Source organism: Crinia signifera, chromosome 9 (assembly GCF_055691185.1).
Source record: "Crinia signifera chromosome 9, ASM5569118v1, whole genome shotgun sequence".
Taxonomy (NCBI): Eukaryota; Metazoa; Chordata; class Amphibia; order Anura; family Myobatrachidae; genus Crinia; species Crinia signifera.
This window is the reverse complement of record NC_139225.1, coordinates 11,443,083-11,468,909: the sequence shown is the minus strand read 5'-3', so window position 1 is coordinate 11,468,909 and position 25,827 is coordinate 11,443,083. Positions and strand designations below refer to the sequence as shown.

Here is a 25,827-nt window from a genome sequence, read left to right as displayed (position 1 = left end):
GCTTCGCATGTAATGCTTTGCGTGTAAGGCTTTGTCATTTTATATATGTGGGTCTGAAATTTTTTGGGGAAAATAGTTGAATTAAAAAAACAGGATTTTTTGAATGACCTTAGTTGCAATGTTGTATGTGGTTATGTTGGGGGTCTTCATATTTTCTGTTGAAGTGTTAGTGTTTTAATAGTCTCAAACCTAGTGTTTCTCATCTGACCTGTCCTCCCTGAAGATACTGTATTTGGGCATGGGACAAACTAATGACTCACCTCTTGAGCTTTTGTTGGTTGTAATTAATGGATGAATCTACCTTAACCTTCTGCTAAAATTTAAGCACTATTGAGTAGCCAAAGACTTCCCTCTAGAATTGGAAGGACGCAATTTTGAGCTTGTTGTTTTATTTTCCAAAAGGCACCGTACTGTAGTCCCAATGCACCAGGAGACTGAGCTGATTATATGTATTGGTGACATTACACCAATACATATAATTGGTCTGAGTCTGTATACAGATCTTAATGGAACATGTATTGGAAAAAGCTGCAGCTGCTACGTTGTAGCACATTGTATACAGATTCAGAGACTCATTCGCACACAGATATACAAGTCACTTATCAAAGTAATCAGCACAGTCTACTGGTGTATCCTAGCTGAATGCAGAGAATGTCAGGGGCAAACGCAGGATTTTCAGAAAGGGGTTTCCAGAGGGACAGAGTAAAGCACGGAGATGGACACTTAGGTGACCCAGTATATCCATCAAAGGGGGTGAGTCCCAGCTTTTGGAATATAACCTCAGAAACACTCTAAATCAGGCTTGGATGGGGACCACTGCTTTGAAGTCAGATATCTCCAGTTCCCAAGGGCCAATTTTTAAAATTCTTGTACCCATGGAAAGAGGGGACCCTCAGCTTTCAGCTTAGAATGCCTAGACTCCTGGGGCGTTTCTGGGTACTCATAACTCCCCCCCCCCCCCCCGCATGCACCACTGAATGTGTTGTGACTAATATGCAATTTTGGCAAAAAAAAAGGTTCTAGCAAAGTTTTGCTGTTCCTGGCACATCGAGGGAGTTGCTTAACGTGACTGCACCAATAATGAATAAGGACACAACCCTATGAACATATATCAGTATATTGGTATGATGTGTTTATGTTACAACCCAGCCACTTGAAATTGGATGATCAGTGTTGCTCAACTAGTGATAAAAGTGTAACTGCCTAGAGGAGGGGATAGGGAAGCGTCAGTGTGTCTGGTAGAATTCTCTTGCATGCTAGATTTATTAACTAATCTAGCTGCATCACAACTAAGGTTACACAGGGCCCAGGATCAAATTGATCAGAAGACCCATCAATCTTATGGGTATTACTGGATCTAAGTACAGTACTTTGGAAAAACAAAGCAGTTTTTAGAAGACACTTTTTTTTTCTTTAGCGAGCTGAGCACTTTAAAAATAAGCTGTACTTATTATTATTATTATTATTATTATTATTATTTTTTTGCTTAATCACTATGGGGACCTTGAGTTTGTCTACTAATCCTTCTTTCAGACAAACACTTACTGCTTTCAACAAATCATGGGAAGGCAAAGGAGGAGCATTTTCCAGCAAACAAAGCAGACAAAGCTCAGAAGAGCATATCAAAGTCTGCTAATTGCCTGTGGTTGTCATGGTACTATGGACACTCTGCAGAATTGTAAATCATCAATAGCAGCACCACTATGGTCTACTGTAGCAAGAAAGAATGCAATAAGGTCATACAAAATCCGCCATAACCTTTGCTGGTAGCTCATGTATTTCTGAAGTAGTTGAGGGATACGAATCTAAAGGACTTCTGTCTCTTCAAGGGAGAACCACGTTGTAAGAGTCTTATGATCTCAGTTTCTGACACATTTTTTTGTGTCACAAACAGCAATTAGGAGATGGCTAAAGAATAACCTTGCACTTACAGAACCATGATATATTTGAAGAAGGGTTTCATCCTAAAAATAGCAGGATCAAATTGAGTGTACTCCTCTAATACACTTGATCTTCTAAAAGAGGTGCCTATACAATGGACACAATAAAGGCACAGTTGCCACATCCAAATAAAGCTTCAAACTTATACACCTTCCCAATGGCAGAACTTGTGGTTTGTGGGTCCAAGTGCAAAAATGTCATTTGGGCCCCCCTCTTCCACCCCAACCCAAGTTCACAAACGTTACTCTTTAATTTCCAAAACATTCTAATTCGTGAGCTAATTGTTTTGTGTAATAGAATCACTGATCTCTGCTAGAGCCCTGGTAATGTCAGTAACCTTGGTTTGCAAAGCTGAACTTTAGATCCTATTTATCATCAATCGCACAGTGGGTGAAATCTTAATATGGGAGATAGTAATTAGGGTTTTGTCATTTCCTTTAATAATGGTCTTTTTGCATTTTTGGAAACTGCCAGGTCATCAGATCACACAAGTACAGTGAATTACACATGTATTTATCAAACTGCATGGAGATTATACTAAGTTACTTACTGTCGTATTATTTGGTTTATCAACAGGCTTGCCGGTCTAAAGTGATGAATTTGAGTGATGCGATATCCCAGTATGCTTGGTATCCATGCACAGTCACATCAGATGTAATGAATTTCTGGTTGAAGGTATAAATGATCTCAAATTCTATCAAACATATGATATTTTTTTATATTATAATTGTAATGCTCTAGAACAATTTATAGTATAAATTATTACAGACGGAACCACGCTTATCTAGCTAGCCTGTATCACATCTCGGGATATATATATTTGTGCTGTAGAAAGTTAGCAAGAAATCTGTTTCCCATACTCCCTGGAGAGAGGCCTTCTGCAGACTATATAGCCGAAACCTCTGAGATGAACAGGACAGCCTTTGAGCTCATACAGATATGTCCACCTACATCTCGCCTTAATATGACAAGCAGCACAAGATGTCTGGCATGAGTGACTAACGTTGTTTGACTCAGCTTTGATTGATTTGATACATGGGGTGAAATTTAATAGGATGAGAGATTTAGAAAGTGAGAGATTTGGTAAGAAATCTCCCCTTTTTTTTAAAGCGGCAATCATTTACACTGCAAAACCAGTTTGATTTTGAAGTGTAAATGATTTGCCGCTTTAAAAAAAAAACCTGGAGATCTCTTGCCAAATCTCTCACTTTCTGAATCTCTTGTCCTATTAAATTTCACCCTCGATGTATATTGTGTGTGATTAAGTCTGTATTCTGAGTGGAACAGAACGCGTATTGGAAAAAAGCTGTGGCTGTTATATTGTACCACTTTGTCTACAAACTTACGGATTCACTTACAAACAGAAATACAGCAAATTAACCAGCACAGTCTCCTCATGCATCATAGTTGCATTGCAATTAAAATGGATTTTGGTCAAAGAAGCAAAAAAGATCCAGCACTAGAATATTCTTATGGGACATGGCACGTGCCAAGAGGGGCTGTTTGATGTGACAATAGCAAAGATGTATGAGGACACACCTGTACTGTGCAGTCTGTGAGCTTGTCTAAGAAAGCATGTTACAGGTTACGGGACCACAAGCATTTTGGATAAGGGATTTTTCCGTATTTTGGGATATTTTTTTTCCATACTTACCCTGGTGGTGTCCCGATGGTCACCTAACATCCACGGTGTACCCCGGCATCCATGGCGGCCTTCAGGATCCTCTTCAAGCCACCGCCCACTTGCATGCACCTCATGTAATCTGTCTGTCTCCCCTTCCTACTAGATTGTAAGCTCCTCCGAGTAGGGCTCTCTTCCCTGTTGTCAAAGCCCTCTTCTCTTCATATGTCACTCACAGCTCTCCTATACTCCAACACTCAGTGACCATCTTCGTCCGCATACTCATCTCCATCATTGGCCTCAAGCCTCTAGTTGTATGTTGATTGAGTCCTCACTACTTATATTTAAGCTGTAATGTGTATTGATCTGTGGCGCTCTTTATTTGTACTCTATTTTTGTTATTTATTCAATGTAATACTAAGCTTTGTCTCCCTGTACTGCTCCTTTGTACGGCGCTGTGAAACACTTGCGGCACCTTATAAATAAAATTCTAATAATAATAATCTCCGGTGCCAGGAGTGCATTGCGTGAGTGCGTGGGCGTGAGGGTGACACCGGCGCATCCACACACTCGCACAATGCACCCCTGGAACCGGAGATACCGCTGTAGAGGATCCTGAAGGCCGACATGGACCTCGGGGGACAAGGTAGGTGAATCCCCCCCCCCCCTAAAAAAAAAAAAACTGCGATGTTCTTAAAATCCAAGGTTTTCGGAATATTTCAGTTTTTGAAATAAACGAATAAGGGAGACCCAACCTGTATCACTGGAGGTAGCTCAGTAATTGGTGAATTAGTACATTTAACACTTCATGTACCTCCCACAAGTAGCCGCGGCAAAACAGGACACAGGCACATAGTGCCTGCCTTCTATAAGCCCACCCCCCTACTCCTGAGGAAGTAGCCAATGGGTGTCTAAGAGCTGGCTTATGGAAGATAGCCTGAGCGCTGCGCGCATGAGTCCCATGCTGCAGCGTCTGCTGATATCTGGGAATGGTAGTTTGCACATATATATATATAACATACATCATTACATGTATGTTTATATGTGCTGTGGTGCTGTAGTCCAAGGGAAGCAAACGCTGCCTAGTCTTTCCATTACTAATTAAACTAAAAATCCACAAATTCATGATAATTTCCATTTGACTAAATTGTGTTTATTCATTTTTACAGGCCCATTTTTCAAAATATGTAGTTGTTGCTGCTGTGGTAATCCACTTGGCGACAGACGGGACATCTTACATCAATTATCATAAACCAGAGACCATCAGCGTTCAATTGATTGATGTCAAGGACCAAATGCATCCTCTCGGTAAGGCCATCCATAGCGCTTCTTCTTTCCTACGTTTAATAACTCTTTATTTAATAATAAATGAATTTGTGCTTATGATAAAGTGTCTAGCTTTTATCACCGGCTAATCAGCTCCTAACTGTGAAGTTACAAGCTTGGGGCTAGATTCTCTAAGCTTCAAACCTGATAAAATGGAGAGTGATAAACAGCCAGCCAATCAGCTCCTGCCTGACATTTTCAAACACAGTCTGTTACGTGGCAGGTAGGAGCTGATTGGCTGGCTATTTATCACTCTCCATTTTATCACTTTTGAAGCTTAGAGAATCTAGCCATAGGTTTGAAAAATGACAGGTAGGAGCTGATTGGCCGGTGATAAAAACCCAGACACTTTATCACTTCACCGAGCTAAATGAATCTACCCCTTTATCTCACCGCGTACTGTGGCCCTTATTCTGGTCCGTTTGCAGCAGGGCTGCGTTCCGCACGGGGACCGATGTTTTTATACTGCGCATGAGCATTTCTGCGAATGCGCATACGCGGGGCGTTTGCATCCACAGGGAACAGTCTCTTCACCGGGTGCATGCACCCATGACAGCGGGCAGGGGGTAGAGAGGGGTGTGGGGCTGCAGGTGGACCCCATTAGCATATGGGAACGTCCAGGGTTTCATGGGCGTTTCATCGCCGACCATCGAAAGATGTGGGAGGTTCCCCCTGCCCTGCAAATTCATATTACTGTGTAACATCCATTCGAAAGCTCCTGCGAGCGAGCCGCCCTTACGAATGGGGACTGGTACGCACGTGCGTCTCACGTGCGTCCCAGTATCACGGCGGCTGGGCAACGTCTCCCTGCCAGTCTCCGCTTCAGGTAGACGCTGCCCAGTTTGGGTGGGAGGGTCGGGGCGGCGAGGGGGGCCGGCGGTGACGGCGGGGGACCCCCGGCAGGCTCCGTTGCCACGGGTCGCACGAGCGTCTCCTGCGTGCGCGCCTGGCAGTAGCCGGCTGCTGGCTGGGCTGGGGATGGAATCACCAGCCCCTGCAAAGAAGAGACGCTACATCTGTAAATACATTTTACTAGATTAAATGGTTTAGGGAATCAATTAATTATACATTTATGGCAATTTGGGGTGAGTTTTAACTTTTTTGATCAGTTGCATTTTTTTAAGTCTACAATTGAATACAGCTTCATTTTACAATCATTAAAAATGATTATTTACTAAAACATGTAATTATTTTAATCTTTATAGCTAAATAAGTGAATTTCCAGGAGGTATATAAATACAATTGTAATTGTCACTGTAAAAATTCTTATAAAAATTAAGATTTATTTTGAGTTCTACAAATGTTTATCAATCTTTTCATCGTACATTTCTCCTGCCAGGTGTTCATATTCTCAGCTGCAGGAACAATCCCTTGGTGATACCTGTGATGCATGACCTCAGCAAGCCCTTTTACCACAGCAAAGCTGTCCTCATTAACTTCACTTCTAATGTGGTGGCCATCTCTGGGGTGGCTCTGAGGTCCTTCCATGATTTTGACCCTATCAAAATCAGCAGCTGTCAAAGAGGAGAAATTTACAGTGCAGCTGAGCAGAGGTGAGTAGGTTACATATACACAGATGTTACTTTCAACAATTCTCTGGCTTGTCTAGTTTGAAAGGTACAGAAAGGACAAGAACCTATTTATGTATTACATCACTAGATATCAAATGGGTAAATTATAATAGTTCAATTGCTCTGCGCTGTGTCCTGGTAATCATTTACAATTTTGAGGACCCGGATAAAAGTGGGTGACCTGACTGATTTGTAGAGTAGCAAAGTGTTAAGACGGGCTCCCTATTGACTCATCATTACTCCTTTATAACCTCTCCCCCCCCCCCCCTAAATCTGTGTAAGTGTGCTTCTTAGACCCAGTGCCAGGAAGTACTTACTGTAAGTAGACAAGTTATACCCCTTTCAGACCTCAGACCTTTTTTTACCGTTTTAAAACGGTAATTTGTGCAGTCTGAAAGGTGCAGAGTGAATTTACCGGTTCTGTTGAACTGGTATTTCTAAACGGTAATAAAGCAGTTTTAGACCAGTTTTTTTTTCATCCACTGTTTTCTATGGGTTAAAACGGGTTCAGTGTTGTGAAGGAACAAAAACTGCATTGAAATACCGTTTAAGGACAAAAACTGCACTGAAATACTGTTTAACCCCTTCCTGACAGAGCTAGTTTTGGCGTTCCTGACAGAGCCATTTTTTTCAAATCTGACATGTCTCACTTAAGTGGGGATAACTTTTTTTTGCTTTTACTTATCCCAGTGATTTTGAGATTGTTTTTTCGTGACACATTGTACTTCAAATTAGTGGTAAATTTGGGTCGATACAGTCTGTGTTTTTTTGTGAAAAATACCAAAATGTCGTGAAAAAATGGAAAATTTAGCGATTTGCAAAATGTTAAATTTTCTGCTTGTGAGACAAATAATCATACCACTCAAAATAGTTAATAACTAACATAGACCATATGTCTACTTTATATTTCCATCATTATTTCAACTTCCTTTTCATTTTTTTGGACACTAGGAGGCTTACAATATGAATAGCAAATTCTCAAATTTTCAAGAAAATTTCAAACACTGATTTTTTTAGGGACCAGTTCAGTTCTGATGTGACTTTGAGGGACTTGTATGTGAGACACCCCCATAAATGATGCCATTTCAAAAACTGCACCCCTCACAGTATTCAAAACAGCATTTTGGAAGTTTGTTAACCCTTTAGGTGTTTCACAGGAATTAAAACAAAGTGTAGGTGAAATTTCAAAATTTCTTTTTTTTTGCAGATTTGCAATTTTAATACATTTTTCTAAGGAACACAGTACATTTTACTAGAGAAATGTGACTAAAAATTGATTCCCCCAATTCTTTTGTTTTCATAAATATCCTATATGTGGCCCTAGTGTGCACGTTGACCAAACCACAGGCTTCATAATAGAAGGAGCACCTACTTGATTTTGGAGACTCCTTTTTCTGAGATTATTTTTTAGGCACCATGTAGGTTTCTAGGCACCATAAGATGCTAAAATTTAGGAACCCCCCCACAAGTGACCCCATTTTGCAAACTACACCCCTCAGGGAATTCATCTAGGGGTATAGTGTACATTTCAAACCCCCAGGGGTTTCACCAATTGTGGTACAACTGGGCATTGAAAATGAAAAATTAAATTTTTTACACAAAAATGCAGTTCTGGCTCAAAATTTTTCATTTTCACAAGGAATGAAGGAGAAAAAGCACCCCAAAATATGTGCCCCAATTTCTCCCGAGTACGGCAATGCCTCACATGTGACCAAAAAATACCAGTTGGGTGCATGGCAGGACTCCGAAGGGAAGGAGTGATTTTTGGATTTTGCAGCTCAGATTCTGGTGGAATTTTGGTGGGTGCTATGTCGCATTAGCAAGACCCCCCAAGCACCAATACAGTGGAACCCCCCCACAAGTCACCCCATTTTGCAAACTACACCCCTCAGGGAATTCATCTAGGGGTATAGTGTACATTTCAAACCCCCAGGGGTTTCACCAATTTTGATACAAGTGGGCAGTGAAAATGAAAAATTACATTTTTTTACACAAAAATGCAGTTCAGGCTCAAAATTTTTAATTTTCAGAAGGTATGAAGGAGAAAAAGCACCCCAAAATCTGTGCCCCAATTTCTCCCGAGTACGGCAATGCCTCACATGTGACCAAAAAATACCAGTTGGGTGCATGGCAGGACTCAGAAGGGAAGGAGTGATTTTTGGATTTTGCGGCTCAGATTTTGGTGGAATGAATGGTGGGTGCTATGTTGCATCAATACAGTGGAACCCCCCCACAAGTCACCCCATTTTGCAAAGTACACCCCTCAGGGAATTCATCTAGGGGTATAGTGTACATTTCAAACCCCCAGGGGTTTCACCAATTTTGATACAAGTGGGCAGTGAACATGAAAAATTACATTTTTTTACACAAAAATGCAGTTCTGCCTCAAAATTTTTAATTTTCAGAAGGTATGAAGGAGAAAAAGCACCCCAAAATCTGTGCCCCAATTTCTCCCGAGTACGGCAATGCCTGACATGTGACCATAAAATACCAGTTGGGTGCATGGCAGGACTCAGAACGGAAGGAGTGATTTTGTGGATTTTGCAGCTCAGATTCTGGTGGAATTTTGGTGGGTGCTATGTCGCATTAGCAAGACCCCCCAAGCACCAATACAGTGGAACCCCCCCTCAAGTCACCCCATTTTGCAAACTACACCCCTCAGGGAATTCATCTAGGGGTATAGTGTACATTTCAAACCCCCAGGGGTTTCACCAATTTTGATACAAGTGGGCAGTGAAAATGAAAAATTACATTTTTTTACACAAAAATGCAGTTCTGGCTCAAAATTTTTCATTTTCAGAAGGTATGAAGGAGAAAAAGCACCCCAAAATCTGTGCCCCAATTTCTCCCGAGTACGGCAATGCCTGACATGTGACCAAAAAATACCAGTTGGGTGCATGGCAGGACTCAGAAGGGAAGGAGTGATTTTTGGATTTTGCAGCTCAGATTCTGGTGGAATTTTGGTGGGTGCTATGTGGCATTAGCAAGACCCCCCAAGCACCAATACAGTGGAACCCCCCCACAAGTCACCCCATTTTGCAAACTACACCCCTCAGGGAATTCATCTAGGGGTATAGTGTACATTTCAAACCCCCAGGGGTTTCACCAATTTTGATACAAGTGGGCAGTGAACATGAAAAATTACATTTTTTTACACAAAAATGCAGTTCTGGCTCAAAATTTTTCATTTTCAGAAGGTATGAAGGAGAAAAAGCACCCCAAAATCTGTGCCCCAATTTCTCCCGAGTACGGCAATGCCTGACATGTGACCAAAAAATACCAGTTGGGTGCATGGCAGGACTCAGAAGGGAAGGAGTGATTTTTGGATTTTGCAGCTCAGATTCTGGTGGAATTTTGGTGGGTGCTATGTGGCATTAGCAAGACCCCCCAAGCACCAATACAGTGGAACCCCCCCTCAAGTCACCCCATTTTGCAAACTACACCCCTCAGGGAATTCATCTAGGGGTATAGTGTACATTTCAAACCCCCAGGGGTTTCACCAATTTTGATACAAGTGGGCAGTGAACATGAAAAATTACATTTTTTTACACAAAAATGCAGTTCTGGCTCAAAATTTTTCATTTTCAGAAGGTATGAAGGAGAAAAAGCACCCCAAAATCTGTGCCCCAATTTCTCCCGAGTACGGCAATGCCTGACATGTGACCAAAAAATACCAGTTGGGTGCATGGCAGGACTCAGAAGGGAAGGAGTGATTTTTGGATTTTGCAGCTCAGATTCTGGTGGAATTTTGGTGGGTGCTATGTCGCATTAGCAAGACCCCCCAAGCACCAATACAGTGGAACCCCCCCACAAGTCACCCCATTTTGCAAACTACACCCCTCAGGGAATTCATCTAGGGGTATAGTGTACATTTCAAACCCCCAGGGGTTTCACCAATTTTGATACAAGTGGGCAGTGAAAATGAAAAATTACATTTTTTTACACAAAAATGCAGTTCAGGCTCAAAATTTTTAATTTTCAGAAGGTATGAAGGAGAAAAAGCACCCCAAAATCTGTGCCCCAATTTCTCCCGAGTACGGCAATGCCTCACATGTGACCAAAAAATACCAGTTGGGTGCATGGCAGGACTCAGAAGGGAAGGAGTGATTTTTGGATTTTGCGGCTCAGATTTTGGTGGAATGAATGGTGGGTGCTATGTTGCATCAATACAGTGGAACCCCCCCACAAGTCACCCCATTTTGCAAAGTACACCCCTCAGGGAATTCATCTAGGGGTATAGTGTACATTTAAAACCCCCAGGGGTTTCACCAATTTTGATACAAGTGGGCAGTGAACATGAAAAATTACATTTTTTTACACAAAAATGCAGTTCTGCCTCAAAATTTTTAATTTTCAGAAGGTATGAAGGAGAAAAAGCACCCCAAAATCTGTGCCCCAATTTCTCCCGAGTACGGCAATGCCTGACATGTGACCATAAAATACCAGTTGGGTGCATGGCAGGACTCAGAACGGAAGGAGTGATTTTGTGGATTTTGCAGCTCAGATTCTGGTGGAATTTTGGTGGGTGCTATGTCGCATTAGCAAGACCCCCCAAGCACCAATACAGTGGAACCCCCCCTCAAGTCACCCCATTTTGCAAACTACACCCCTCAGGGAATTCATCTAGGGGTATAGTGTACATTTCAAACCCCCAGGGGTTTCACCAATTTTGATACAAGTGGGCAGTGAAAATGAAAAATTACATTTTTTTACACAAAAATGCAGTTCTGGCTCAAAATTTTTCATTTTCAGAAGGTATGAAGGAGAAAAAGCACCCCAAAATCTGTGCCCCAATTTCTCCCGAGTACGGCAATGCCTGACATGTGACCAAAAAATACCAGTTGGGTGCATGGCAGGACTCAGAAGGGAAGGAGTGATTTTTGGATTTTGCAGCTCAGATTCTGGTGGAATTTTGGTGGGTGCTATGTGGCATTAGCAAGACCCCCGAAGCACGGTGAAATTATGAACCTAATATTCCATAGATGTGTGGTATAATTTAAAACACTCCTTTATACATAGGCCGGGTTTGTCGGGGCAAGTGTCACACTGGAAAATAGTTTGCTTTCTTATTCCCTTTTTATAGCAAACTTTGCACCTTTTTTGTGTCCTGCCCTTTTTTCCAGTGGAGGGGATTTCATCAGGAAAATGCTGCCCTGGTACAATACGGGGGCCAGTACTAGAAGTACTGGGGCCCTCTGCCTGCTGGTTCCCAAATATTAGGCCCTTTATGACTTCCTCTTGAAAGTGCATAAATGTCCCCCTCTGGCCGGTAGAACGGAATAGCACGTAAGCGTTATACAGTGCCATCTGGATGATATACACGGCCACCTTCTTGTACCAGATTTTTGTTTTCCGCAGGGCACTGTACGGCTTCAGTACCTGATCTGAAAGATCCACTCCGCCCATGTACCTATTGTAATCCAGGATACAATTAGGTTTGGAGGTGTGGGTACTAGCACCTCGTACAGGGACGGAGGTGGTACTGTCTCCGTGAATTGTTGTCAGTATAAGGACATCCCTCTTGTCCTTATATTTGACCAACAACATATTTTCGTTGCATATTCCCCTGCTTTCACCCCTTCTCATTACTTGGGCAATGTGCGTTTTTGGGAGGCCTCTTTGGTTCTTGCGCACAGTACCGCAAGCTGCTGTACCTCTTGAACCAAGGGCCTTAAACAGGGGGATGCTAGTGTAATAGTTATCCACATAGAGGTGATAACCTTTATCCAGGAAGGGGTGCACTAAATCCCAGACAATTTTCCCACTAACACCTACGAGGGAGGGGGGGCATTCTGGCGGTTCAATTCTTGAATCCTTCCCTTCATATACCCTAAACCTGTGAGTGTACCCTGAGGTGCTTTCACACAGCTTATACATTTTTATGCCATACCTTGCCCTCTTATTGGGAAGGTACTGGCGGAATTTAACCCTTCCTTTAAAATGTATAAGGGACTCGTCGATACAAATAAATTTTTCAGGGATGTACACCTCTTCAAATTTGGCACTGAAATGATCAATGACCGGCCTGACTTTGAATAGCCGGTCAAAGGTGGGATCATCTCTGGGTGGGCACTGTGCATTATCGGTGTAATGTATGAATTTAAGAATTGTCTCAAATCGAGTCCGGGGCATGGCCATACGGTAAAATGGAGTACTGTACAGAACATCTGTACTCCAATATTGCCTAATTTCTGGCTTTTTTACTATGCCCATATGAAACACCAGACCCCAAAACGTCATCATCTCTACTGCATCTACAGGGGTCCACCTAGCAAATGATGACGTGGGGTTTTGAGCAATAAACTGCTGGGCATATAAATTAGTTTGGTCCACCATTAAATTTATAAAATCATCAGAGAAAAATAATTTGAAAAAGTCAATTTCTCTGAGACCTGTGGAATCAAATTGGATTCCTGGCATGCCCAAAAACTCAGGAACCTGGGGCTCAAAATTGTCTGGTGGTGGGGTCCATACTAGATCAATTATTGGGGGGGGAATCTCAGCTGATCTACGGGGGCGTCTTTGAGGGGGTCCCTCATCAGCAGAGGAGGAAGAGGAGCTTAAGGCAAATCCTTCAAATTCCCCGCTTGCATCACTGCCTGTGTCAGAGTCCGAAGCAAGCATGGCATATGCCTCCTCCACTGAATACATTCTCCTGGATGATTGGGAGGACATTTGGGAGGACATTTGGGAGGACATTTGGGATGCCATTTTTATTTTTGTGTTACCGGTAGTGAAATGTTTCAACACGTGTATAGTGTAGGGGGGGGCACAAACTTTATTTCAATCCGGGGGGTATGTAGTGTGTAGTGTGTATGTGGTGCAGAAAAAAAAAAAAATGCTTTATACCAATAAAAAAAAAAAAAATGAAGGGGTTAAAAAAAAAAAAAAATGAAGGGGTTAAAAAAAAAAAAAAGGAAGGGGTTAAAAAAAAAAAAGGTCCTGCGCCAAAAATTGAGCACAGATGTTGGTCAGTAACGTCTGTCACTGAACAGCGCTCAAAGGCAACAGGAATTTGATCAAAAAAAAAAAAAAAATAGATCAACCCTGTGCCGAAAAAGATGATCAGTGATGTACGTCACTGATCAGCGCACAGCGGCCACAGGACACCCACAAAATCACAGTGTGTGTAAAAAAAAAAATTAAAAAAATACCCCACAGCACACACACAAAAAAAAAAGGTGATCAGTGATGCGACACTGATTACCAGTGAGGTGCAGCAGGTGCACAACCTTTGGTGCAACTGACAGGTATATATAAAAAAAAAAAAACCTCTGTACCCCCAAAAAAGTTGCTGATCACCTCAGATATAGTGATCAGCACAAAAGGCGGGGACAGCAGACACAAAATTTAGCACTCTCTATCACTATCTCTCTCTATCTCTCTATCTCTCACTATCTAACACTATCTAACACTCTATGACACTGCAGCAGCAGCACTCACAGGTATATCTATATATAAAAAAAACCCTGCGCCCCCAAAAAGTTACTGATCAGTTAATTTATACTGATCAGCACAAAAGGAGGGGGCAGCAGTCAGTTATATAAAAAATATATAGCACAATCTGTCACTATCTCTCTCTATCTCTCTCTCTCTATCTCTCTATAACTATCACACTGCAGCAGCACAAAATATAGCACTCTGTCAGTAGGCCTCTCTCTCTATCTCTCTCTCTCTATCTCTCTCTCTCTATCTATAACTATATCACACTGCAGCAGCACAAAATATAGCACTCTCTGACACTATCTCTCTCTCTATCTCTCTCTATCTCTCTCTATCTCTCTCTATCTCTCTCTATCTCTCTCTATCTATCTCTCTATCTATCTCTCTATCTATCTCTCTATCTATCTCTCTATCTCTCTATCTATCTAGCTAATACAGTGCAGCAGCACAATTTCACAGGCACAATTATTGAACAGGATCCAGTAATCAATCAGCAGCGATCAAGTAAGTATTGCAGGCAGCAAGGTTCTGGTCAGTATGGCGGCAGGGGGGTACGGTGACCGCACTGCACGCTTTCCAGACCGGAATGGCGTCTGCAGTGCAGTCACCGTTAGTTTAAATCCCCCTCCTTGGCTGTGATTGGTCCGTCGGTCCGACGGACCAATCACGGCCTTTGGGGGCGGGCGGGGTGAGGTGGGGTGACACCAGTGTCACCCTTACACCCCGCGGTGATTGGTGCTGTACTTTACAGCACCAATCACCTCTGATCCCGTGTCACCGGCGAACGTTATTCGCCGGTGACACAGGAAAACGCTGTGAATGGCTGTTCACACTGAACAGCCAATCACAGCGATCGCCGACGGGGGGGCGGCATCGCAGCCCCCCCGGGGCATGCACGGACATGTCTGCTGTCAGGGACAGCAGACATGTTGAAACTGTCACCGCGTCTATAGACGCGGTGACAGTTTAAAGCCATGACGTACATTTACGCCATGTGTCGGGAAGTGCTTCCCGGCCATGACGTAAATGTACGTCAAATGTCGGGAAGGGGTTAAAGACATGCGGTGTGAAAGGGGTTTTAGCTGGCAGACCCGTTTTTAGAAATGTTTTAAAATACCTGATCAAAGCTAGTTTTGCGGTCTGAAAGCAGCATTAAGGTGGTAGAATGATGCAGCAAGAAATGGGTCCAACATTTTTATTTTCCATCCATTAGCTAAACAAAAATGTACTATGCATATTGGAAGTCATTCTGGTTTGATCGCTCTCCTGCGTGTTCGCACAGGGGAGCGATGTTATGCTTCTGCGCAAGCATTTATGTATAGTCGCCGGCCTGTTCGCACGTAGCAGTGCGGGTGTGGGGTGGCGGACATGGGCACAGCTAGCGTTTCATGTGCGTTCCTATGAAATCGCTGGGCATTCCCATGGTAATTGGGCCGTGAGCTAATATGCGCATGCAAAATATGTGTACTTTGAAGCAAGGTCTTTTTAATTTAGAGAAGAACAAAAGGTGATATGTTTATTTTTTGTGTTGCTTTTTTTTTTAATAAAACTATTACAGTTTATAAGGACTAAAGAATAACATTGACAAACCATCAATTGTACATGGCTAATAACAATCTGTAAAGGTTGTTGTATAATATCCAAAGCAAAGAAAAATCATTGGACTGGTTTTTACAACTACTGTGTATAATACATAGCGTGGTAATACAGTTGTTAAACTTAAACAAGTAAAATGTAAAGAAGAAAGTTAAGAGGAAACGAAAGGAGAGAAGAAGAGGAGAAAGAAACAGTAAAATTCACCTGCTGAAGGTTAAAAGTCCATCCAAATGGAGTACTATTAAAGTCAGCTAAGGAAGGGTGCAATCAAAACAAAAAGGAGTAACCAAAGCTTATACAAGCCCACTTTACACAGGTTGGTAAAGCGCAGAGGCCTTAATGAGGAGCCGGGGTGCTAGACCATTGTAAAAATTTAGTGACCAGGTACAATGGCAGTATGAAGTCATCAATAAACATTTAGTGGTCTAGTCTTGCACACCACTCAGTCATAGTGGTGGTGGTGGTGGTAGTGGTGGTGGGGGACTACAGAGTGCCACTGGATAGGGATAACTGCCTTAGAGTTACTGAGAATGAGGTGCAAAAGAGACTTTTTGAACAGTGACCAGGATCCACGTGTAAGTTTCAGAAGCCAAAAACTAGATAAAACCAGATCTTCCTGGATAAAACCAGATCTTCCTGGATAAGACCAGATCTTTCTGGATAAAACCAGATATTCCTGGGTGATGATGTCAGCAGTCTCTAGCACCTTATTCCAGAATGGACAAAGTATTGAGCAGTCCCGCCAAATATGAAGTGCTTTTAATGGGTTTTAAGGTTTTGTATTCTTGTTACATTATCAGTAACACATTTATGGGGAAATGTATTAACTCTTGGAGAGAGATAAAGTATTAAACATTCAGATCCTACTGTAGCTACCATGTTATGGGTTGCTGGGAGATTTATCAAAGCAGAGAAAGATAAAAGTAAGAACCAGTCTGCTCCTAACTGCCATGTTGCCAGCTGTGCTTCAAAAAGGAGAGTTAAGTGCTGACTTTTTGGTACTATACCTCTTGCCACTTTCTCTTTCAACATTGGCATGGTAAAGCCAATACAATATATTATAGAATCATAAACATCAACTTCCTGACCTCCTATCCAACCAATCATTTCATAGCTAGCTTTAACCAAGTACATTCCACAAAATGATAGGTAGGAACTGATTGGGTGCTATGGTAACTTCTCCACATGTCCACTTCTCTACTCTTCAGTAGGCTTGATACTGTATCATTTCCTACTTAGCTACCAGGAGGAAATCCACAGTTATTGATTTTTTGCCAATATAAGAAAATACTTCAATTTAAACATGACTGCATTCAGGGACAGTTAGGGAAGCCATTCTCATTGCTGCGACGGATTGCATAAAAATAACACATCGCATGTAACTTTCCTGCGAGGTGGGCTCCCATGAATATTTATCGCAGCCCTTTCTGGCAAAAGAACCACATACAATGTATCATATGAAATCCTACCACCTGGCAGCTGCCAGGTGAGTTGGCGGGTATTGCATGCGAGGAACCGCATGCGATACCTCGCCCTAGAAAATGGGGGTCTTTACAGTCAGAGGAGGGTAGGTTGAGCAGAACTGCCATCTTCCTATCTCCCTAATGACATTTAAATCCATCAGTATGCCGTATACAGTAGCAGCACCAGACACATCTCAGTATTTCTACTGTATTTATTTTGACGATAAGGAAAATGACACAGTCATAAAAAAAATTTTAATATGAGTGGCAAGAATGCATAGAGTTTAATTGAACTGATGTCTTTCGATTCTGGTATTCACAGAAAGACATCTACTATTCCATTAGGAGTTCATCATAATATTATTTTTGTTGACGATTTCCTAAATCTGGGTCTTGTGTAATAATTACGAAAGCAGGAATTTAAAGCTTGAAGTTTTGTTTTTGCTTTCCCGTTTTTTTTTCCATATATAATATCTACATGTGGTCTGTCCTAAGAAAATCAATTTCCTCAATGAAAATTAATTTGAGTCCTTGGCTGCTTTTCAGGGAGTGAGTTAAAATTATTCAAAACAACTTACTTTTGTTCCAGAGAAATGCACGTTTGTGAAACAAGGGCAGCCATGTGCTCTGCACTTCACACGCGTAATTTAATATTCAAATCAATGGGCGAAAAATATAATATTGTGACTTCTGAAATTTTTTAATTAAATATGCTTATTTTCTAAACATTATATTTTCACTTTGGTTAAAAAAAAAGTATGTAAATGGGAGATATTTGGCACACAAAGTCATAGTTCTTTTTACCATTGATTGTTTTCCTATTTCTGGAATATTCTTTTCTACTAAATACTGTCAAATTAATATTAATATCCTCTATAGAGAACAATGGAACAATGCTTACTTTGGCCCAATCTCCTTTAACAAATCAGTTACTTGCTTGACGTGACCAGTCTAGCCTCTGAGTGTCATATTCAGATTGACAGATTACTTTGTTGGTAGTGAATCGTATGTGACACTACCAGTTAACATTGGTTGCTCTAAGCTGGGGAGTATAGTGAAAGCATAAACAATAAATGCAACTAAATCTTAGCCTAATATGTGTTAGGAATTCTAAGTGCGTCGACCCAATTGCGGCACAACAAAAGGTCCCGTTTGCCTCCTGCGGGCTAAGGCTTCACCCCAACAGCCACGTTTGTGGGACCGAATTAGGCCCGGCCCCAGTCCGATGCCGACAGGTCTTAAGAGAGACAAGGCTGCTCACAGGAGTCTTTGGAATACCGCAAAGGTAGAGTAGTGATGAGGCTGCACTCAGACTTCCTTAACGTGGAAACAGAACCCACGGGTGCAACAATGCATAGATGTTACCTGGGAAAATACCCCCTAACAAATACAACACATGCAATGCAAAGATGGAAAAGATAAATACAAACTAACACCGTAACCAGCACTAGGAGGAGATAAATCCCTAGCAGGCTAAGCCTGACCCCCCCTGTGTAGGTAACTGCAACAATGCAGAGATGGTACCCAAAATATACAATATAAAGCAGAACTGCAGGGAATGTCCCCTGACTTATTTGGGAGATGAATCCCGACAGGCTGGAACCAGGAACATGCTGACAGATGAAACCAGGCACTAGCAGGACTCTGTAAACACTATAACTGGTATCAGACAGCTGGACTTGCCTGCATTTATTTGAAAAGCTGGCCCCACCAGCATATGATGTCTGCCACCGCTAAGATGTCTGCCAACACTGCGTGCCTGCTGCAGAGGGAGACGGTAGCTCGGGGCATTGCCTATCAACGTCCCTGACACTTCCCAGCGCTCTGCCAGAAGAAGATGGCCTCCGGCGGCCCCTGTCCCCGAACCTCCAACGCTGCCCTCAACGCCAGAGCTCGGGGAAACAGGTAGAAGGTGGCGGCGGCCAAGTCTCCTCCTAACAATATGGAAACACATTTAAGGAAATGGCAGCTAAATATACAACAAAAACAAAGATGCAAAATGTAAAAGGAGAGTGCATCTACTGGTATAACCTCAAAAAAAGGCACAGGGCCATCTTAATGTATGGGGAACACTGGGCGGCTGCCAGGAGCCTCATGGAACTAGGGGCGTTCAAGCTAGAATGGGCCGGCAAGAGGACACCTATCCACTGGGCTGGTGCATCTAGATATTCTTGGGAGGCAGGGAGAGAATACTGCCCAGACCCTCTGATTGTGAATTACAAACAATAACGGTACATTATGGGAGTTCTATTGAAGATTGGATGTTTATTATATGGTATATTTATTTAGAACCTTCTATAAGATAATTTATAGAATCTTATCGGTTTGAATGGGCAACATCCTCAATAGAACTCCCATCTTATAAATTTACCCCTAAGTGCGGGAAGATAGCATTCTCTAATGGCCTCCCAGCCTACAGCCAGACAGTGAATGGTTACCAACATGCAAATTGGTGAATGACTGGAGATATCCACCAGTCAGAGTGCTGAACAAACATCTAGGGAGATGATGCGGGACTGGAGGAGGGAGTACATTTTATGTTTATTCCTGTGAATGGATGGGTAAGGGCCCTAGTACATTGCTTTGCCCAGTGCCCACAGTGCTGCTAAGAAGGCCACGTATAGGCAGCAGTATATAACACCAAGATTCAGTCTTACTTGGAACCTTGGGAATAGATGCCACGGGATTTTGTTTGCCGAATGCTTCGTTTCATTCAGTTTCCCTCTGTGACACATGATGCTGACATCAAACAATTGCAAAGTAAATCTTTTTCTCTCTAGTAAGGCGTGAAGCAAAACTAACATTTATGTATTTATTTATTACAGTAAGAGGAAATTACTGTCACAAGACAGCATTAGTTACGCCATTGCGTCGCAGGTTAATAAGATGTACCCGACCTTTGCTTGGATCGGTACCTAACTATTTATTATATTGCCAATGTTGTTATCACCTCAGCCAACCTTGTATATTCAGCTGATTATTGCTTGGTATTCAGTCTCCAAATTATTAGGAAAATGGGTACCAGTGAGTCCACTCTGCTGAATAATAAAGGTGGATGGCTACATATGAGGAACTGGTAGTAGATGGAGGTTGTATTTATTACAGATAAAATATTCAGGGGTCATTCAGTGGTCAGGTAAACACCGGCCCATGCTGCCCTGCGTGATTTAAATTTCGCCCATGTGCACGGCTGCAAATTCTGAAAATGTATTTTATTTGCATATGCAATAAATATGACGCAGATTCTACTAGATACAGGTACAAAATGAATTGTGTGTAGCTGTGGCTGGATGTGTATACAGTGTTACAAGTGTCACATATTAAAGTAATCATCATACTTTCCTGGTGCGGTCTTGTAGCATTGCATTGCTATTAAGATGCATTTTCCACACACAAAAAAAGATCCCCAATACAAGCAAAGCTGCACAGTAACTGATGTCGCATTTATGCCAGGCATCTTGCATGGCATGGATTATTGAGGCTAAGGGGGTATTCAATCTCCCGCCGCTATTCCCAATGGGGGAAATAGTGGTGGGGCCCTTTTCAATGATGTTTCCCCCGACAGCATTGAACAGGGATCTCGGCAGAACGTGCCCCACTTTTACAAACAATTGGGCACGTTCTGCCAAGAACGGCCAGGAATTGTCAAGCTCCCGCCTGCAACTCAACGTTTTCCAACTGCATCTCGTGACCACGCCCCCTTTTCGGTGCTCGGCAGGCAGGACATTGAATCCCGCCTGCTGAGCTGATGTTGAGCCGGCCGAGAACGCGACCAGGTCACGGCTGTCGGGCTAGCCCGACAGTCCTGATGCCGGATTGAATACCCCCATAAATGTATGAGGATACTTGTGTATATGATACTTGTTATGTATGTAAGATGTAAATTCAATTTAAAACGATGCAAAAAAAAAGATGCCTGGCACATTCCGAGTCACAGGCGACCTAGCAGCCTAATGAAGGACATTTGGCATGACTGCTGCAATAGCGTAAGAAGGATAGGCAGCAACGTTGACTAGTCATAATGTGCTTTGCTACTTTTGTTCTAATATTCTGCTGCTTTTTTGTTAATCTGTTTGCTACTTAATGAAATTTTGCAATGAAAAGAGCTTTGTTAAAAATCGAGCAGCAGTAGTCTTAAACATGTGAAAATACTCTCACAAAACCTCAGTAAATGCTTTCATCAATGGAGCCCACCATCTCATGCCACCCTATTAAATATGTGTGAGAGCTGAGCTAAGTAAGGACACATCTGTGCAGTACATCAAAGAAATACTCCACAATCAACACTCACATACATCTTGTCTATGGAATACTGTAGCTTCTGCACCAGCATTTTGGCAAAAGTCATGGATCAAGCGTTACAAAGAATACCTTGTACTCATCATTAATTCAGTAATGTTTTATTACATGAAAAGATTATGATCTGTTTAGCAGTCTTATAAGTGTATGTGAATATGGGCTAACAGCCAAATAAAATAAATGTGAATTTTTATTGTAGACAAATAATTGACAGAAAAAAGTCTACACAAGTCTACATATGTACAGAACAGAACAAATACTGTAGGCTTGTATGTGAGGGTGGGGATTTTGAAGAGGAGAGGGAGTTGGTTGCATGGGAGGCCAGTGAGACTAGAGGAGAGCGAGCTGGTTGCATGGGAGGCCAGTGAGACTAGAGGAGAGTGAGCTGGTAGCATGGGAGGCCAGTGTGACTAGAGGAGAGCGAGCTGGTAGCATGCGAGGCCAGTGAGACTAGAGGAGAGTGAGCTGGTAACATGCAAGGCCAGTGAGACTACAGTAGAGCGAGCCGGTAGTCTAGGAGGCCAGTGAGACTACAGTAGAGCGAGCTGGTTGCATGGGAGGCCAGTGAGACTAGAGGAGAATGAGCTGGTTGCATGGGAGGCCAGTGAGACTAGATGAGAGTGAGCTGGTAGCATGGGAGGCCAGTGAGACTAGAGGAGAGTGAGCTGGTAGTCTAGGAGGCCAATGAGGAGACTCTTGTTGTAGTCAAGCCATGAGATGACTAGTGAGTGAATAATAAGTTTAGTGGCACTCTGGGAGAGAAATGGCCTGGTGTGAGCAATGTTGCATAGTTGGAGCCAACAGGATTAAGCCAGATATTGGATGTAGGTGGCAAAGAGGAGGGAGTCATGTGTGACACTAAGGCAGCGGAGTTGGGGATAGAGGAGATGATGATTTTGTCCACAGTGATGGAGATAGTGAGGGAGGGTGGAGATTCTTCGGAGATCACACAGACATTCAGGAGTAAATGACAGATAGGTAACTGGAAAACCAGGAGAGGACAGAGGGAAAGAAGTCAGGAGAGAAGAGTTAAAGTTGTGTGTCATCAGCATAGAGGTGGTATTGAAAGCCAAAAGAGTTTATGAGCGCACACAGGGAAGAGGTGTACAGGGAGAAGAGAAGGGGGACTAGAACAGGACCCTGCGGGAACCCAAAAGGGAGGAAGGAAAGGGGTGAGGTGGAACCAGAGGCAGACACTAAGAAGAAGCGGTTAGTGATGTAAGAGGTGTATCAGTCCAGAACAGTTCTAGAGAGGTCAATAGTCTGGAGGGTGTGGAGGAGTAGAGGATGATCCACATTGTCAAAAGTAGCAGAAAGATCCAGTAGAATAAGTAGTGAGAAGTGAACCCTGGACTTGGCGGAGAGCAGGTCATTGGTGACTTTGACCAGGACAGTCTCAGTTAAGTGGAGTGGGTGAAAGCAACAGAGGATTGAGGATGAAATGATCAGAGAGTGAGATGGCTGTATAAAAGCCACTCAAGTAGTTTGGAGGTGAACAGAAAAAGAGATATTGGGGTGTAGCTAAAGGGCGAGGAAGTGTCGAGGTTGGGTTTTTCAAGAATAGGTGGGACAGGAGCATGTTAGAATGATGAAGGAAAGATCTTGGTAAAGAGTGATAGGTTGAAGAGGTGAGCAAGGTGAGAGCATGCAGTAAGGGAGAGGGAGCGAAGAAGATGAGAGGGGAAGGAGTGGAGGGGAGAGATGATAGGATGAGGGAGAGGACTTCCTAGTCTGTGGTTGGTGGAAGGAGCACAAGGTGAGAAGGCTTGAGGGAGAGGATGATGGATGCCGCAGAGTTGCTGAGAGAAGGCGACTGGTTGGCTTTATATGTTTTTCAACTTATTTACTTCTTATGAAAATTCTGAAATGCTAGAATTTATTAAAATAAAGAAACCATTTTTAACTACTGTATAAATGAATAATTTAGTTATCGTACTGTAGATGTTTCATTACCCACACTATTTTTCAGTTTCTATGCTTATTATGAAACATTCGTCCACCTTTGGTGGCAAGGAAAAAGTTGGGGCCAAGGAATAATCAAAACTGTGGTTGTATGCCACTGCATAAACAGTTAGGCTTGGAGTTGTAAAATATCTAATCAAATTGTACTGGTTGTATGTACAGATTGTGCGCCTCTCGTTCATGCAGGTCCTGGCGATTCTACCGCCAATCGCCAGGACCCGCCATCAGACAGAAGGCGTCCCCTTCCATCTGAGCTCACTGCAGCTCCCCCATCGGTACCCGCAGCCACCCGCACCCCCTAACCCTGCCCGTCTCTCCGAAGCGAGGACGGACATGGTTTCCACCATCCACCGCCGAGAGAAGGGGACGCGCACCTCTCACACATATGTACATTACTGTCCTTTATTTATAACCGTGAATCCTCTTCACTCCTATTTATACCAAGAATCTCCTGCATTTATTATTAAGTTGGTGGTAGCAGCATATCTGTTTTTCAAATAAATTGAGACCATAATTTGCAAGTTTACAGCAATTCAAAACATTTTCTGCACAAAATAAACATGTTCTTATGTAAATACATTGTCAGTTTTACTTTGATATACGAATGTTTATTTAATCTTCAGAAACGTTAACTAAAAGGCAGCTGTTTCTTTAACTTTCTGTCCCGCAACCAAAAAGACTTTAGTCCCTTCCTTCAATACACACGAGAAGGGGAAAATCCGTCCACTAAAGTCTACACATGATGCTGGCAAAGTCTTCATTCCCTCATTCGTTCAGCTGCTACAGCCAGAGATTTTTTTTTGAAGAAAATACTATTTATTTGGCTGCTCTCTGCAAACGCTGTGTTTTTCCTACAATGTTATTGTTGGAAATTATTCTTTCATACACCAATAAATAAAGACAGGAATGGCTTGAGTTTGGGCTCAGCGAGCATATGAATGTGTGTATATTAAATGTGCCTGTCTGGAGCTTGATTAGCAAATGAAATGCTATACGTTTACTTGTAAATTTTAAAAGGTCCTCAAATCCTTATATACAAATTGACAAACTGCATATAAATGAGTACCAGATTTAGGTTTCAATTTATTAGTCCCTGTGAAAACCCAACTTATAAGGATTGGTTTTCTCTATCTTACTAGCAACCTGCAGGTGTCAGTGTGGAGTAGAGAAATTATAACCTTTAAGTCCTCCATTGAAGGGAAATGGAAAATGTTATCTAAATATAGCATTACCTAGATCGGAATATAGGCCCTTATTCTGATTGAGTCGGATAGCTCCAAATGCGGACGGACGGCCGATGGTTGCTGTTTATGCATGTGCAGAGGCGTATCTGCACATGTGCGAACGCCTCACACGTACAAACATGGCGTGAGATCCGTGCAGAAAATGATCGTACGGAACCATCTGAGCAGGGGGTGGAGAGGGGCGTGAAGGGCTGATTTTGCTCATTACGATATGCGTACGCCTTGCGTTTCATGGGCGTTCCCATGAAAACGCTGGGTGTACGTATGGTAATCTGGCTGTGACGCACGTGTGGGGGGCGGACACATGACATAGCCAGATGCCAGCTGCCCACCCATATCCCTGCTTTTGCACAGAGAAATGCCCGAGTGGTCTGGAGCACTCGGTGCTGCCTGACCACTCGGTCCAGCATTCGATGGTCGGCGACCATTGAATGATGGGGGAGGTTCCCACAGATGGACGAGGTGTTCACATGAAAAATCCACTCGCGGTCCATTCGGTCAGCGTCTTACCGCATTCGGATGGTGTGAGCGATCCGTACGGCAGGCGGGACTAAGAACACTCGGTTCCTGTCCGAAAATACGCATCCGTCCCATTCAACTACAATACGGGCCATAGTGACCACTGGAAAAAAATGCCATGTAAAGTGGTTACTACTGCTACATACAGTAACAGCCCCTTATAATGGCTCAATGTGAAATGCAAAATAATTGGGTCAGCAATTGCTACTAACGCATTCCAAGAATGTATACCCACTACTGGAACACTACCAAAAATGTATCTGATCTTCACATTTAAAGGTTTACTCTGGAAAACGTTCACAATGGAAATAGTAAAAATAAAATCACTCCAAGTCCAGCCTATTACTACGTTATAAACCTTCAATAATAAACATTAGCATTTTTGTCCTACGATTCTGCTTAGTTTATCCTCATACATGGAAATGTGGTGGAGACAGGAGAGTTTAGCTCTGTATCAGTCAGGGCATTATAATACATTTACAGACAGAAAATCTGCTGTGAATGGCAAACTTACTGTGTACAAAGGCAGAACTGCCATTGGTACAGCGGGTGAATTGCATCAGGTCCTGAGGACTTAGGGGCCCACTTCTGGCCAGGCCGGCAATGAGTTATCCCCTGTTCTCGATCTTCCGCCTTCTCTCGTCATCCAATGACCGTTGCCTCTCATCTAGCCTGGACTCAAATATGTGTATCCAATATTTTGACTGTGCTGCCCTCCTTCGCCGGATCTAGCTCTCTCACTTTATTAAACTCCCGACCTTACAAAGCTTCAAACGTTCACTGAAAACCCACCTGTTCATCAAAGTGTACCCATTCTTCATAACCTACTGTAGTACCTTGGC

The 25,827-nt window shown here is 42.7% G+C and overlaps 1 protein-coding gene across 2 annotated transcripts in view; it reads left to right on the top strand.

Annotated features, from left to right (window-relative positions):
- PAPPA (pappalysin 1) overlaps positions 1–25,827 on the top strand; it is a 308,026-nt gene that overhangs the window by 213,094 nt on the left and 69,105 nt on the right. For both annotated transcript variants that reach the window (XM_083161035.1, XM_083161036.1), the window contains exons 11-13: positions 2,518–2,616; positions 4,732–4,870; positions 6,228–6,441. In XM_083161035.1, the coding sequence (XP_083017161.1) occupies positions 2,518–2,616; positions 4,732–4,870; positions 6,228–6,441 (452 nt within the window). The remainder of the gene's footprint in view (positions 1–2,517; positions 2,617–4,731; positions 4,871–6,227; positions 6,442–25,827) is intronic.